Source organism: Oncorhynchus clarkii, chromosome 4, assembly GCF_045791955.1.
Source record: "Oncorhynchus clarkii lewisi isolate Uvic-CL-2024 chromosome 4, UVic_Ocla_1.0, whole genome shotgun sequence".
NCBI classification, from domain to species: Eukaryota; Metazoa; Chordata; class Actinopteri; order Salmoniformes; family Salmonidae; genus Oncorhynchus; species Oncorhynchus clarkii.
This window is the reverse complement of record NC_092150.1, coordinates 61,816,381-61,834,018: the sequence shown is the minus strand read 5'-3', so window position 1 is coordinate 61,834,018 and position 17,638 is coordinate 61,816,381. Positions and strand designations below refer to the sequence as shown.

Here is a 17,638-nt window from a genome sequence, read left to right as displayed (position 1 = left end):
AGTGATGGCTGTTTAACAGTCTGATGGCCTTGAGATAGAAGCTGTTTTTCAGTCTCTCGTTCCCAGCTTTGATGCACCTGTCCTGACCTCGCCTTCTGGGTGATAGCGGGGTGAACAAGCAGTGGCTCAGGTGGTTGTTGTCCTTGATTATCTTTTTGGCCTTCCTGTGACATCGGGTGCTGTAGGTGTTCTGGAGGGCAGGTAGTTTGCCCCCGATGATGCATTGTGCAGACCGCACTACCCTCTGGAGAGTCTTACGGACGTGGGCAAGGCAGTTGCCGTACCAGGTGGTGACACAGCATGACAGGATGCTCTCGATTGTGCATCTGTAAAAGTTTGTGAGTGTTTTCGGTGACAAGCCAAGTTTCTTCAGCCTCCTGAGGTTGAAGAGGCGCTGTTGTGCCTTCTTCACCACGCTGTCTGTGTGGGTGGACCATTTCAGTTTGTCCGTGATGTGTACACCGAGGAACTTAAACTTAAAACTTTCCACTTTCTCCACTACTGTCCCAGTCGATGTGGATAGGGGGGTGCTCCCTCTGCTGTTTCCTGAAGTCCACGATAATCTCCTTTTTTTTTTGAGTGTGAGATTATTTTCCTGAGACCACACTCCGTGGGCCCTCACCTTCTCTCTGTAGGCTGTCTCAATGTTGTTGGTAATCAAGCCTACCACTGTAGTGTCGTCTGCAAACTTGATGATTGAGTTGGAGGCATGCATGGCCATGCAGTCATGGGTGTACAGGAGAGGGCTGAGAACGCACCCTTGTGGGGCCCCAGTGTTGAGAATCAGCAGGGTGGAGATGTTGTTTCCTACCCTCACCACCTGGGGGAGGCCCGTCAGAAAGTCCAGGACCCAGTTGCACAGGGCGGGGTCGAGACCCAGGGTTTCGAGCTTAATGACGAGTTTGGTGTTATACAGTACCGTTCAAAAGTTTGGGGTCACTTAGAAATGTCCTTGTTTCTGAAAGAAAAGCACATTTTTTGTCCATTAAAATAACATCAAATTGATCAGAAATACAGTGTCGACATTGTTAATGTTGTAAATGACTATTGTAGCTGGAAACGGCTGATTTATGGAATATCTACATAGGTGTACAGAGGACCATTATCAGCAACCATCACTCCTGTGTTCCAATGGCACGTTGTGTTAGCTAATCCAAGTTTATCATTTTAAAAGGCTAATTGATCATGAGAAAACCCTTTTGCAATTATGTTAGCACAGCTGAAAACTGCTGTGCTGTTTAAAGAAGCAATAAAACTGGCCTTCTTTAGACTAGCTAAGTATCTGGAGCATCAGCATTTGTGGATTCGATTACAGGCTCAAAATGGCCAGAAACCAAGATCTTTCTTCTGAAACTCGTCAGTCTATTATTATTCTGAGAAATGAAGGCTATACAACAGTATATACTACAGTGTTTCCCACTTTTTATAATGTAGATGTATGACCCTCCCCCCCACACACACCACCACTACCCCATTCACCCCTACCACCCTCTGTTCTATTGTAGTATATACTATAGTAATTACTGTAGTGTTTTTGAGGACTGTGGAATGTTGTAGTATTTACTATAGTATATTGCAAAATTATATAGTAAGTACTAAACATGATCGAGGGATACTACAGTGTGTAGTATAGTATTCTGCAGTATGCTACAGTTCACTACAGAATTATATTGTAAGTACTGTAATATTCTATATTATCATCTCGGTATCGAGTATGGTGATACTAAACCTGGTATCGGTATCAAAGTCAAAATTCTGCTATTGTGACAGCATTCGTTTAGCCTGGTTCCTCTCTAGGTTTCTTCCTAGGTTTTGGCCTTTAAAGGGAGTTTTTCCTAGCCACCGTGCTTTTACACCTGCATTGCTTGCTGTTTGTGGTTTTAGGCTGGGTTTCTGTACAGCACTTTGAGATATCAGCTGATGTACGAAGGGCTATATAAATACATTTGATTTGATTTGATTTGATTTGGTTTGTACTGCCTCTACAACATACGTTCTTTGCATAAGTCAGTTGAAAAGTTTCTGCAGGGTGTTTGTATAACCTAATTGGAGTGTTGTGTTAGATTCCTTCTCTGGAGCTTACCATCAGTTACTGGAATTTGACTTCATGCAAATAGGAAGTATGTCCATTCACGATCTAACCTGGATTGCCTCACGCATAACTAGTGTATTACAAAGATCTCCGATGAAATCACAATTCAAAGTGTTTTCAAATTAGGTCTGGTTTGCCATGGCAAGATGAATGCCTCTGATTCTTTGCCCTCGCGTAGTTATTTTCAAAGCCATACACTGTCTCAAGATTAAGGCAACGGTGTACTATTTTGCTTTAAAAGCATTTTAATCCATGGTCATTTATGTGAAAGACGTATGCTAACACAAGCAGAGTAAAAAGGCTGTAGTTCGTCTAGGCAGAGAGGAACAAATAATTCAAGTATCTCTCTCTCTCTCTCCACGCCCCCCCCCCCCTCCCTTCCCCCCTCCACCTCTCAGATAGCCTACCAACATAGCCAAGGCACCTAAGCTTCCACAGACTGAGTTTCCTTTGATTGCAGTCATGTCAGATCACTGACGAGTGATGCAACCATCACCTTACTTGTAATTCTAGTAACAAAACTCAGTGGGGAAGAGATTCCCTAGTGCAAAACAATGTACTGATCCTCAACACCCATGCTCTGATACAACCTGTTCTCAATACCCTGTGAAAGCAACCACCTCATCCGCTTTACTTCGGTTTCATATCCCCTCATCTTTTGAATGGTCTTGACGATTATATCATCAAATTCGTGATAACACGGTCATTTAAGATAGATATGAAATTATATTCGTGTTTGTGGATGAATTTACTTCTGCCAGATGCCTATTATGAAGTTTTGCGCTGAAGACCATTGCGCTACATTTTTGCCCATTGAATACCATTCAAAAAGACTATAAAAGTTTGAAAAACAACAAGGCTACATCCTGGAAAACTACACATCGATTGCATAAGCAAAGAATACAAATGTATTCTGCAATCCTGGTTATTTTGTAAAACCTAATTGTATGTAAAATAGGGTCATTTAAACGTCTACAGTAGCGTTGATATTTTTGCATAGTGCATGATAAAAGAAAAGTTCAGTGATACCAAACATATTCCAGGAAACCCACCAGTATGTCCTTATGTCCTAACGGTATCTGTTTTCTTTATCAGGCCGGTGAAAGAGTACAGTTGGCTGTACTTTGGTGCTGTATTTGCATTGCAAACGTTGTACATGATTGAACACTCACTTCCCCCTAGAGCCAGTCACTAGATGTCAACAAACCTGTGCTGTGAGCAACTTCGGGAGACCACTTCCTCCTCTCCACAGAAACCTCCTCCCTCCTCCTCCCCTCTCCACTGCTGCAAAATGGCTGGGGCTTGTTAAACCATAATGTAGCCGAGAGAGTGAAAAGGGGGAGACTCAGTGCTCAAGAGTGTTGCTGAGTAACTACTCTAAGTGGCTGTATCTCCTGATTGGCTGCCACAGTGTTTACTGCAATCTGTCATCTCACCAAAACAACACTGCTCTTTCTCTGAGGGGAGCTGTCCAAAATGGAATGTGCAGGGAGAGAATGGCTATCCGTTTTATCACTGACCCTGAATGACTGTTTGCCCCTGACCTGTCACCTGATCGGAGGAAGTCATCACCTATAATTTGTGAATATAAACAAAGTGCCATAGTGATATAGGTCGGAAACCTCATGCTCTTGACCCTCAATATTACTGTTGGTGTCAGCATAATCTGATTATAAGGGTCATACGTTGTTGTATGAGCTTAAATAATACATCCCTATACGAATAGGCTAAATAACTGTACTGGTGAAGTAGTAGAGGAAGTGACCATTTGAAGGCTTTTAGTGAAGTTCAGCTCAGTTCAAAGAGGTATCTTCCTATTTGGTGAATGTAACACCACAACTATGACACAAACCATTTTGCAGAGCCATGAACTGTACAGTGGCCAGACAGGGAATTGTGAACAGGAGTCTTTATGTTACTGGGCTTTTGTAACATACTGTATGTAGCCAACCACAAATCTTCAGAATGGAAATATGGCAGGTTGCAAAACCAATGCAAAAAGACGTCCACACTAGGGATGCAAATTCAAGAAAGCATACAGTATTATATAGAACCCTTATTGAATGGAACTTCCTTCCATCTCTTATTGCTCAAATAAACAGCAAACCTGGTTTCAAAAACAGATAAAGCAACACCTCACGGCACAACGCCTCTCCCCTATTTGACCTAGATAGTTTGTGTGTATGCATCGATATGTAGGCTACGTGTGCCTTTTTAAAAAATGTATGTAGTTCTGTCCTTGAGCTGTTCTTGTCTATTAATGTTCTGTATTATGTCATGTTTCATGGTTTGTGTGGACCCCAGGAAGAGTAGCTGCTGCTTTTGCAACAGCTAACGGGGATCCTAATAAAATACCAAATACCAAAATACTATTTCTGGATCTTTACATGAACCAATAATGCTGGCAAAGTTAGGCAAAACGCATCAAGGCTTAATGGCTTTGAATCCCATGGGGGAAAAGTATGAAAATGTATGCACATGTAAGACGTTCGGAAGAAGAGCATCTACTCAATTACTCAAATTTTAATGTATCTTATAAGTTCACTAAACAAACATTCCCAATATAGTTCACAAGTGCACATTAAACCAGGTCTCCAACATAAAAGTATGTTTCAGCCCAGCTGAAGCTTCTCGGAAAGGCAAAAATACGAAATGCTTAATGTTGACCCTTTGGGTTCTAAATGTGTCTTGGTGATTCCACGGAAATGGTGGCTTTCCTGTCCCCCGCTGTAACCACCAAGGAAAAACACACAAAATATATGGTATTGTTTTAATTGAAGTGTTTTATTGTTAATAAACATATGTAAGGCAGTTACATTTGAAATTATATTTTTCATATTATCATAGAACATGGTCAGCACCATGAAAATGGCTTGTCCCTCAAGCCAGGAGTCATAGTTTAGTGACATATGAGTCAAAATATATATTTTTAAATGTCATAATACAAAGGAAAGTATTATAGCTGTTTAGGGAATTACTTAAAATAACTAGAACATCAACTAAATATTATAAATAATTTACAAGGAATAGCTGTCCCTCAATTTCATGTCACTGGTGTTACCCTTAAAAATATATATATATATGCTAAAGAAATGCTACATCCATGCCAACTTCTTCCTGGGTTAAAGGTTCATTGCAGGCGGGTCTGTTTTGAAGAGCACATGATGAGTCTGCATTCTCTCTTGATATGTTAGGAATTTGATGATTAATTTGGTAATTTAATGCAAAGCTTTAAAACAGTGACTGCTGTTATACAGTATATAGTATGGGGAAAGGAAATATGATTGAAATAATTTATCCAATTAAATTATTAAGTGATTTATTTACAATTTAAGAAGTGTGGTTTGAGGTTCTGTGGCAACCATTTTAGATGTGCCATCTTGTCAGCAGATTTGTCACTGGTGTTACTGTTCCTGCTGGTAATACCTGTGACAATCAACAGCCCTGCTAGCTTTTATTATCAACTAAATTTTTATACAGTTTCAATATTGTAATTTGTAACATAATATGAATTTTCTTTTGATAGATATGGCAAATAACATGCTGCTGAAAAGCAAAAGACTCTATAGACAGCGAAGTGATGCTGACCCAGATGACCCAGACTGTAGAGCAGGCTACCTTGAAAAAACCCCCACCAGACTTACTTAAAGGATTTAGAAAAAAAGAAAGAGTGAATGATCTCACAGAAAGAGGAAAGAAATGGCGGGTCAGACAGGAAAAACACAGATGTTGAGAGCAGGAAAGACGGTGTTGACCCCCCCCCCCATTTTCTCCAGAGTGTCAACCCTGTACTTCAAGGTCGGAATTTAACACAATGTGTCCGTACTAATTAGGAAGACATTAGTACTGATTTACAGAGTTCCTTAAAGGGATAGTTCACCCACGTTTCTTTACCGTGTAAGCAGTTTGTGGACAAGGTATGACAGCAGCACGTGCTTTGGTTTTGTTTTGGCCACTGTTTCAAATGCTAACTGTTTAGCATTTGTGGCACAATAACTCAATTGTTTGAATGAGAAGTGCATGAACTTGCATTGATGTAAAAAAAAAAAAAGTAAGCCTTTTAAACAGTGGCCAGGTAAACAAAACCAAAGCATGGATTGTTGTCCTACCTTGTCCATTAAGCCATTTTGTAATTTGGGTGAACTATACCTTTAAGTAGGCTTCCAAAATGTTTGTCACATGGCAGAATTATTTATGTTTTACCCGAAGCTATATAGTTTTGTGGATAGGCATGACAGAAATAAAGTAGGATTTCATGTTTGTATCATCTTTGAAAGATTACATCTTTATGTTTTGCAGACAAACCGAAGCGCAGAGATCGACACAGGACAGTACATAAAGCCTGAAGAAAACAGTATAAGTTGCAAGAAACGTTGTCAGCATTTGCAGGGTACAAATCAAGACCCTGAAAGTCCAAGAACGGAGACGAGAAGCACACTACATGGCCACCCTGCCTCCTCAACAATTAAAAAATCTCTAAACTTCCACTATGGGCCTTGGGGGAACTTTGAGCAAAGCAAAGCAGCCAAATCAGACACAGCCAAACAAGGGTTTGCAAATATACTGAGATGAAAGCTAATAAATACATGCAAATTCCAAAAGTTGTGTGAGCAGAGCATTGTTTTTTTTAAAATACAAAGCCTGGAAGCAAAAAAAGAGGTCAACAAGCAAACTTGGTGGAAATAAACAAGAGGACAGACAGCCTTGAGACAGTTTTACCTAGCAGGCAAGCCCCTGCCAAGAAAGACACTATCACACTAAGGAAGGTGAAGAAACAGGAGGCTCATTTGTGATTCCCGGTGTAACCTCCACAGGAAATACGTTGCTGAGCATGGGCAACAGATTTCATCACACGCCGCCTTCTGAAGGGAGAGACCCTTTTAGGTGGTGACACCGCAGGAGAGGCCAAGAAACTTGCCGGTGCAAGACTCATGACAAATTGCAGTTTATGGCAAATAAAATGCTCAACCTTGGACATAACCGAGGAAGAGCTTGTTACCCAGTTCCAGGAGCGGCGCTTTAAAATGTAGGAGACATCTGTTCAACATTCGATGGCAGGTACCACAGCTACCGGACCTTGAGAGAGAACCTGACCAATGACACTGTCTGATCCATATAGTTTTTAGTGAAAACTTCAAATGCATGTATGCTTCAGAGATCCAGTCAGTTCACTTCGGGGGTTCACACAAGCAGGTGACGCTCCACACTGGTATCCTCTATGTGGCAGAGGAGCCCCCACCCATCTCTTTCTGCACCTTCTCACCCAGCAGCCATATGGGCACAGCTGGACCCCATTCTGGACATGCTAAAACAGCAGTACTCTACCGTGAAACACCTTCACTTCTTCAATGATGGCCCTGCCACCCAATATAAACAGAAGGGCAACTTCTATATGGTTAGCACTGAACCTTTCAAGAACGGCATCCAGGGATTACGTGGAACTTTTTTGAGGCCAGTCACAGAACGGGTGCTCCGGATGGAGTGGGTGGTTCACAGCTGACCTCTTGGTCAGAGACTCTGGCACTCAAATACAGTTGTATTATGTCAGTGAGGAAGAGGTGGCATAAAGTAAGCATAAAAGGAACCATGCGAATGCACCAGGTTCTTAATATCATGCCTGGCATCCTAAAATGTCTCTGCCAAGCAGCGCAAGGAGTGTGGGATTGCCCATGTTATGGTCTCCAAGAAATCACTGTCCCGACAGTGCCTGCTAATGGCAACGGTCTCTCACCTCCACATCAAACAGATGTCATTGACCCGGATGCCTCAGCTCCACTTCGTCCAGATGTCATCGAGGCTCACCACACTGGACAGTGGTGCATTGTGAACTATGACGAACAACCAAACATTGCCGTTATACTGGAGGTCGAAGAACAAAATGTCAAAGTTAAGTGCATGCACAGGAATGGAGTCAACAAGTTCTTCTGGCCAAGCCCAAGAGATGATATCAACTGGTATGGGGATTTACCAGATTGTGTGTCTGATGCCAAAGCCGCTGACAGTGAACAAAAGATCAGATTGACCACAGTATCTGGAAGTACTTGGAGGAGCACATGAATGTGTGAAAGTGGCAGGTGTGAACTGGCTACCATAGAAGAAGCCATCAGCGGCTAGAAAGCAATGGAGACTGGCTCGGAGATGACAACAGATGGACGTGACACAATAACATGGCAAAGACGAACATCTCAAGTAAAAGTGAAGTTAGTATGGGAAATAATTTGTACGGGAAAAGTTAGTACAGGAAATGGGCCTGTTACATGAACATTTTTGACTTTAGTCCTAGTTTACATTCAATGTTCTATTGTTATAATAGACATGTTTTATGTTGTTAGGAAATACATTTTAGTCCATAAGATTAAGACCAAAAGATGAAGCCTATTGACTAAAAAGTATATCCTAACACAACATTGTTGTACAAAGTAAAACATGTCTTGGCCAGAAGAAATGAAAGATATTACTAAGTTAATCAAATGTGTATGAAATAATGATATGTTATGTCATTGCTTTCAGATTGTGTCACTGGTGTTACATTGCATCACTGGTGTTATTGCATGGCATGTTGGTGTTCTGGCATCAGTTGCCCATTGTCATAGAATATGTTTATTTGTATTGACACAACTGTTGCTGTGTTCATTAGTAAGCATTTTAAGAATATGCTAATCCAATTTTGGTGACTTAGCCTCAATTATTTCTGATGTTACAACACAAAACACATGGTAGAAATATGGAAATGTCTCACAATAGAACATTACACACACCGGTTTAAAGTCATTTATTACTAATCAAAACAATTTCTTAATAATAGCATTAACCCTTTGTCTTTAATTATATATGCAAATTCAATTATGAAATTACATTCAGAAAAGCCAGAATTGTCAGCTAAAATATAGGTAACACCAGTAGTGTGAAGTACTTAAGTAAAAATACTTTAAAGTACTCGTTTTTGGGGGGTATCTGTACTTTACTATTTATATTTTGACAACTTTTACTCCACTACACTCCTTTTTATTTATTTAAAAATATATTTTTTTTACCCCAATTGGTAGTTACAGTCTTGTTCCATCGCTGCAACTCCCATATGGACTCGGGAGAGGCGAAGGTCGAGAGCCATGCGTCCTCTGAAACATAACCCAGCCCAGCTGCTTCTTGACACAATGCCAACTTAACCCGGAAGCCAGCCGCACCAATGTGTTGGAGGAAACACTGTACACCAGGCAACCATGTCAGAATGCACTGCACCCGGACCACCACAGTAGTCGCTAGTGCACAATGGGACAAGAACATCCCTGCCGGCCAAACCCTCCCCAAACCCGGACGACACTGGGCCAATTGTGCTCCGCCCCATGGGTCTCCTGGTCATGGCCAGCTGCAACAGACTTCAACCAGGATCTCTAGTGGCACAGCTAGTACTGAGATGCAATGCCTTAGACCGCTCCGCCACTCAGTAGTCACTATAATGACATAATGTACAATAAATAGATTAATACATTCCATTCGAAAAGTGTCTTCATTCAAAAGAATCGTCTTAGATTAAAAATATATACATAAAAGGTAACATACACTACATGACCAAAAGTATGTGGACATTTGCTGTTCAAACATCTCATTCCAAAATCATGGTCATTAATATGTAGTTGGTCCCCCCTTTGTTGCTAAAACAGCCTCCACTCTTCTGGGAAGGCTTTCCACTAGATGTTGGAACATTGCTGCAGGGACTTGCTTGCATTCAGCAACAAGAGCATTCGTGAGGTCGGCACTAATGTTGGGTGATTAGGCCTGGCTCGCAGTCAGTGTTCCAATTCATCCCAAAGGTGTTTGACGGGGTTGAGGTCAGAGCTCTGTATGGACCTCGCTTTGTGCACGAGGGCATTGTCATGCTGAAACAGGAAAGGCCTTCGCTAAACTGCCACAAAAGTTGGAAGCACAGAATCGTCTAGAATGTCATTGTATGCTGTAGCGTTAAGATTTCCCTTCACTGGAACTAAGGGGCCTAGCCCGATCCATGAAAAACTGTCCCAGACCATTATTCCTCCTCCACCAAACTTTACAGTTGGAACTATGCATTTGGGCAGGTAGTGTTCTTCTGGCATCCGTCAAACCCAGATTTGTCCATCAGACTGCCAGATGGTGAAGCGTGATTCATCACTCCAGAGAATGCGTTTCCACTGCTCCAGAGTCCAATGCCAGCGAGCTTTACACCACTCCAGCCGACACTTGGCATTGCGCATGGTGACCTTAGGCTTGTGGGCAGCTGCTAGGCCATGGAAACCCATTTCATGAAGCTCCCTACAAACAGTTCTTGTGCTGATGTTGCATCCAGGCTGAAGCAGCCACATCCATTATTTTGAAGGTGTGTCCACAAACGTTTGTATACATACTGTATGTGGTGCTATTATATGTGACTGAGATTAATTTATTACAAGATGGCATGGGTGGCAGGGTAGCCTAGTGGTTAGAGTGTTGGACAAGCAACCGGAAGGTGGCAAGTTCAAATCCCTGAGCTGACAAGGTACAAATCTGTCGTTCTACCCCCTAAGCTGTCATTGAAAATAAGAATTTGTTCTTAACTGACTTGCCTTAAATAAAGGTAAAAATAAAATAGGGCTGAATGTTCCCCCTTTAAATGTATTTTATCAATACATGATTGTTTCACAAAAGCAGTATTTATTCAATATGAAAAATAGCCACAACTAAATAGACTACCTACTAAATGTGCACTGTCTGTGTCAAGTGAATGTGGTCGTATTCAGAGCACGTTCTGAAAGTGGAGGCGGCTGGCGCTCAATGAGCCAAAAAACAATTTCTGCCTAAAGCAAATGCCGATTCCTCATGATCAAATTAGCGTACATAATTGAGATTAAATTGTTACAAACACCCTCAAACATCTATCATAATGAATCAATAATTAGGTATCACTTTGTTAGGAGTGATTAGAATGCCTTTCGAACCTCTGCGCACACCATCAATTCCAAAATTATTCTCTAGTCGAGTAATTTTTGTTTGGTAGTTTTGAAAGGAAAATTTGTCGCCACGACAATATATATGTTTTCAAATTTGTTACAATCTGCAAAAAAAAACATTGTTCACTCGTTTTTAAAGCCTTGCCCACTTTCTGTGTGAGGGCTCTGATTCGCTGGATCTGAGCGCGGATGCCGTCATCATTCGGGATGCCCATTCATCTGGGCCGCGTTCAGTAGAACGCAACGTTTTGGAACGTTCAGATAGAAATAGACAATATAGAACACACACATGCCTCTCCAACATGTAAAATGAGTAACCACCAGCTCTATTCATGGCATTTCTATCTGCAACGTTCGAGAACGTTTGGCAACTGAATGTGGCCCTGTGCACTTGGGCGTTGGACTCCGCATCTTATTAGCAACACGGGAAATTTCTCCATTTTCCACCCAGTCTACAGCGACATAGCCACAAATCTGGGATTTTTTATTACTTCTCTTCACTTGGCAGGTATTTTCTGCAATTTTCCAATTTTGTTCACTAAGACTGGACTTTGATTACTTGTCCAGTAAACGTTTCAAAGAGGAGCCTCCGCAAAGTGCTTGCATTTAAGAAAGAGTCTAGTAGTGGTCTTTGTTCATTTTTTTTGGATCGGTTGAGTTTCTTTGTTGGAGCGAAAGCATGGGAGCGCAATTCTCCAAGACAGCTGCAAAAGGCGAAACCACGGTTGAAAAGCCAGGAGAGGCTGCCGCTTCACCAACCAAGACCAATGGACAGGTAATTGATTTAAAAATATATATTTGTATCCGAGTTAAAGGAAATATAGATATACGGTTGGTTTGCGCAAAGGTTCTCTGCTTGCGTTATTGTGTTGTGGGCACTTATGGAGACGTTCGCCAGGCTGATGGAGAAAACAACCACGATTGGAATACATTGATTGTACACTATTTCAACAAACAGTTGATCACTGATTTGAAATACAATTTCTAAAATTGTACAATTTATTACAAAAGCCCAAACTGATTTGGATAATTATTTGGTAACATATTCAGTCATTTTCATTGATTCATTTGATGTGTGGGGATTTCGGTTAAATGGGTGAATACTTTGTTTGAAATTTCGGATTGTGAGAAAGCGGAAATTGGTATCGAATTGTTGAACCTTATGTAGCCATGTGTAGTTAAATGGATAAATAATTTTTGAATCAAAAATCTTAACTGAAACTGAGCACAAATCTAATAACTTGAGGCAATTGGTGGGTGAATGGGAAGATGAACGACGCCAACAATGGCTTGCCACGGTCTAGCTAGCCAACACGCCTTTTGTTACAGATGCTCGAATAGAGAGCAGGGATGGTTACTACCACACGGGAGCAGGGGAACCCCATTTGATAATGCGCCCCTTCTGTAGTTGGTATTATAAGTGTTGGAGTGGATGGTATTTATTAGTGATACGGATGATGGTTTGAGGGTTCTGGTGCTGTTTAGTTTTGGGGGTATGCATCTGAAGGATGCTCTGCGTGATCTGGTGTATTAATGAGCATCTGCTGTTTAATGAGCAGATGCTTTGCTTTGGCGCTTCGGTGTTGGAGCGACTGGCAGACACGCATCGCCCCCTAGCGAACCATCCGAAACCGTGTCTCCCTTCTCTCATTGCCGGAGGTGGCTCATTCTCTCACGTGATTACGGGAAAATAGTTTCAATTCTGCATTCCTAAAACGAATTCTGTGTTGAATTTGTAACTCGCAAAGGAATTAGCCTGCCGACGCCCGTGCGTAAAGGCCCATTGATACTAAACATGTTTTAAACAATTAGACAGAGGGCTGTATGCGTTTGTCCCGATTTATTTTTGTGGTGTCTACTGCCCCTTGTGTCACTGAGTGACAATAGTCCATATCACACGTAATATTCCACGCTTGCTTTTTTATGTGATGTTAATGGCCTCTGTCTTTAGGAAAATGGCCATGTGAAAGTGAACGGGGATGCCTCTCCTGCGGCTGCAGAGGCAGGCAAAGACGAGGTGCATGCCAATGGTAGTGCCACGGCTGAGGAGGCTCCAAAAGCGGAGGCTGCAACTGCAGAGGCTGCACCCTCAGCAGCAGTAGAAGGGGAAAAGGCAGAGAATGCAGAGGCTGTGTCTCCAGCAGCTGAGGGTGAGGCAGCTAAACCGGAGGAGGGTGCCACGCCTTCAACCAGCAACGAGACCCCCAAAAAGAAGAAGAAGCGCTTCTCCTTCAAAAAGTCCTTCAAGCTTAGCGGTTTCTCCTTCAAAAAGACCAAAAAGGAGACAGGCGATGGGGCAGAGGGTGAGGAGGCCGCTGCGTCCACCGATGAGGCCAAGGATGAGGCAGCCGAGGCCCCAGAGGCCACTGCCGAAGGGGAAGCCAAGACTGCGGAGGGAGAGGCCAAGCCTGCCGGTGCTGGGGAGGAAGCTAAGGAAGCAGCAAGCCCCACAGAGGCCAAGCCTGAGGAAACAGCAGCAGCACCCGCTGAGGAGGCCAAGGCAGCTGCCGCAGAGGAGCCAAAAGCAGAGGAGAAGCCAGCGGAGCCTGCTGCGGAGGCACCCAAAACGGAGGAGGCTGTACCTGCAACAGAGGTCGCATCCAGTCCAGAGGCCCCCGCTGCCGCAGAGGCCAGTGCTGAGTAAAGCTGGAAACGCGAAGAGCAAAACGGAAGAAAAAAAAAAAAAAAAAAGCTGAAAAAAGATAATCAAAAAACATTTCCCTGTTTGTATGTTGGAGTGGTGCCAGTTCCTGGCTTTGGAGAACTTGTCTACAACCAGGGGTATTTTAAAGCTTTTCTTTTTTTGTTTTCCCTTCCCCCTCCACAAAACCCATCTTGGTCCATTGTTACTACCATTCCAACGGGCAGAGGTGGGTTGCTTAGAAACGTAATATTACAGGAAAAAAAATACATCCACACTCTGCCATATATTTTTTTGCATCTGTATTACATGTTTTTTTGTTGTTGCATTTTTATACAAAATGTACCTTGTCAAAATGTATGGACATGCCCATGGTATGGAGGAGGTGGGGTATGTAAATGAGTTGAGATGTAAATGAAGGGGGTTTTGGGGTGGGCGGGGGGGAGATTTGGAGGTGGCACCTTTGTTCCTGGGAATTGTGCCACAGACTATAATGTAAAGAGAGGTCTTAAAAACGAGAATGAAACAAACACCTATGTACCACAAGAGTACCATGCGGTTTATAACACTAAGTCATTTTTTACTATGAGACGACAAAAAAAAAACAATTCCCAGAGCTAGGTTTAGGAAGTCATTAAAAAAAAATTCATAGGAGCTTTTCACTAATCTCATTAGCTGTACCAGTCAGTGATTCAGTAGAAATACAAGTTGTATAGGCTTTATTGTTTATTGCTGGTTTTATGACCTTAATAAAGTGTAAGTATGTATAGGCGGGGTGTTTTTAACTATGATTATTGTACAAATGAAATCTTGATCTCAAGAAGCACATGAAGTTTGCAGCTCTTTCCACCCGCTCATTTTTGTAAGATAACAAAAACAAATTCATCCTGGATGACCTTTTCAGCAATTTTGAACTCAACCAAGCTGTGATAAGTGGAATGGTTACTGTTTATATACTGTGGTATGTTTTGATTACAGCAGACAATGCTTTTTTTCCCAGTGGTCTTTGACAAATTAAGGAATCTCTATCAGATGCGACGTTTGTGTAGCATCTAGTCTCTTTTTCTTTTCTTTTGTAAATACCGGAGAAGCTTTGACCAATTTGACTTAGAGATGGAATGTAACTTTGCTTAAAAAAATGCTATTAAACTCCTGCTTAGTGTTCTAATTTTCTGTGAGCACACTAAAAGCAAAAATAAATGTGAATAAAATTTGAGCAGCATCTGTCTTTTCATTTAACCAATTTCTATTCCTTTTAAGATGGACTCCGCAATAGGGGGAAACAGCGCCACTAGCCGCCCCACCGCCGTTTTTGTTGCCAACCAGAGTGTTGCGCAGCATGGTCAAATAAATTGCCGTATATATTGTGCTATTCTATTGCATGTGCAAACAGTGTTTGTTGTAATGTCACAAACGGATGTGTTTTTTTTCCACTATGGAGTCCAGCTTTAACCGGTGGAGGTGGTAAGTGGGTCGTTGAGTGTTGTAATTGGTAAATTGATGAGTAATTTCAACATGTGTAACCCCCCCACACACACACACTAATTGAGCTTTTGACCATTCACATCAGATCTTTTCATGTCGGTTCTTTTTCAGAGCTGATCAGATTGGTCAAAATAATTGGGCTGCCTGTTTTAAATGCAGCCATAGTGTGTTCAAACAAATTTAGTATTCAGACTAACTGCCGCCAACTTTTCTACATACTCAAACATTACAGTATCATTGTAGAAGCACCTTGCCACAAAAACACCAAGAGGGTTTCACCTAGGATTTGAACTTGTGGCGTCACAGCTAGTGTCACTGGCCCTCAGTTATCTACAAAAGTCCAACATGGAATACTCAATGGTACGACAAATCTATGTCACCTTGCAAGTATTATACAACTAGGCCGAACTCATTCAAAACCTTTTTAAATGAATCATGGACCAGAATAGATTAATTTGTCACGGGGATCTGAGTTTGTTCATTGTACGTTCCATCGCTATTAGTTTAGTGCTATTCCCCGCCCCCAACATGACCACATGCAGCCTACATCACTGAATTCTCACTGACGTTAAATACGTTGACATTTTGCGAATCATATTTTGAATGGTGTGCGATAGCAGCACAATAGTTACTCAGTAACTGGTACAATGCCAATGGAAATGATAAAATGTCAGTGAAGACCTTTTGTGCAGCTCATTGTTGTAAAAAGAGACCCTCAAGGCACAGAGACTCAGTACTTTGCAATATTAGACCTCAAAAGGTCTTTCCATTGGCATTGTACCAGTTACTGAGTAACTATTGTGCTGCTATCCCATTCAAAATATATCAACGTAGCATGTTATGCATGCTACATTGTAATACACACAATGGCAACAAATAGAAAAAACATACTATAAATTGCAATTGTTCATCAGTAGACGAATAGGCCACAAAATAGGTGTATGCATGTTTCTCTGCTGACTGGGTTGCAGCTTCCTCGTGTTTTGAATTTCACACGTGCTATTTTCCCACTTGCAGGTGTGTCATAGCTACTAGTAGGCTAAGTTTCTGTAATGAAAATCTAGATATACTTCATCAGCAAGTCTATCTGCACAACTTGATTAAAGATCTTCTGGGTTGTATTAGCAATCACGACGGTTGAAATTACTAGGCCAAAATGGTAGGCAAATAAGCTATAACAACCAGCGCTGTGTGGCCACGCACGTCTCCAACTCAATCATCAAAGTTTGCAACAGTGGTAGGCCTGATAAACGACAACGATGGGACAGCCAACCGTGCGGAGCCCTGGGGAGTGGTGCCAGGAAAATAACCCGTCCCTTAACGTCAACATAACGAAGGGGCTGATCGTGGTCTACAGAAGACAGCAGAGAGAGCACGTCTCCATCCACATCGATGGGGCCGCAGTGGAGAGGGGAAGAAAACAATTATAGTTCCTTGGCGTGCACATCACTGACAACCTGAAATGGTCCCTTTACACAGGCAGCGTGATGAAGGCGCAACTGAAATTCGTCTGGGCCCCTAAGATCCTCAAAAACTTCTACAGATCCACCATTGAGAGCATCCTGTCGGGCTGTCTTGCACCATGCGCAACCGCAGGGCTCTACAGAGGGTGGTGCTACAGCCCAACGCATCACACTGCCCTCCAGGACATCTACAGCACCCGGTGTCACGGGAAGGCCAAGAAAATCATCAAGGACCCCCCAGCCACCCGACGAGGCACGGCCTGTTCACCCCGCTACCATCTAGAAGGCGGAGACAGAAAAGGTTCATCAAAGCAGAGAAAGAGAGACTGAGTAACAGCTTCTATCTCCAGGCCATCAGAATATTAAACAGTCACCACTAGCCGACCGCCGCCCAGTAACCTGGCCGGAACCTTCGTCACTGTTCTAGCCGGCTACCACCTGGTACGCTACCCTCTAACTTAGAGGCTGCTGCCATATGTACAGTCATTGAACACTGGTAACTTTAATATTGTATGTATATGTACATACATATTGTATGTATATACTGTTTTCCACAGGAGGTTGGTGGCACCTTAATTGGGGAGGACAGGCTCGTGGTAATGGCTGGAGCAGAATGAGTGAAATAGTATCAAATACATCAAACACGTTTTCCATGTGTTTTATGCCATTCCATTTACTCCGTTCCAGACAATATTATGAGCCATCCTCCCTCAGCAGCCTCCACTGCCGGTATTCTAGTCATGACTCATCCTATATAACTTATTTTCCAGGCTTCTTTCATTGCTAGATATTACTATACTGTTGGAGCTAGCAACATGAGCATTTCGCTGCACCTGCAAATCTGTGTACACAACTAATACACTGATTCCTTGATGAAAGTAACAGGCAGGGTTACATCGCCATCGTGTGGCTGCTATGCAATGTGCCACAAAAAAAATCCCCAGTGAAATTTGTATCGATTTGGTTTTGGATTTAGCAAGAACTGACATGATGCCAG

At 42.3% G+C, this 17,638-nt stretch overlaps 1 protein-coding gene across 1 annotated transcript; it reads left to right on the top strand.

Moving 5' to 3' along the window:
* The first annotated feature begins 11,472 nt into the window (after positions 1 to 11,472).
* LOC139407048 (myristoylated alanine-rich protein kinase C substrate a) lies at positions 11,473 to 14,909 on the top strand. Its single transcript, XM_071150353.1, has 2 exons — positions 11,473 to 11,827; positions 13,004 to 14,909. The coding sequence occupies exons 1-2, from the start codon at positions 11,732 to 11,734 to the stop codon at positions 13,694 to 13,696; spliced, it is 789 nt and encodes a 262-aa protein (XP_071006454.1). The 5' UTR covers positions 11,473 to 11,731; the 3' UTR covers positions 13,697 to 14,909.
* Positions 14,910 to 17,638: the final 2,729 nt, after the last annotated feature.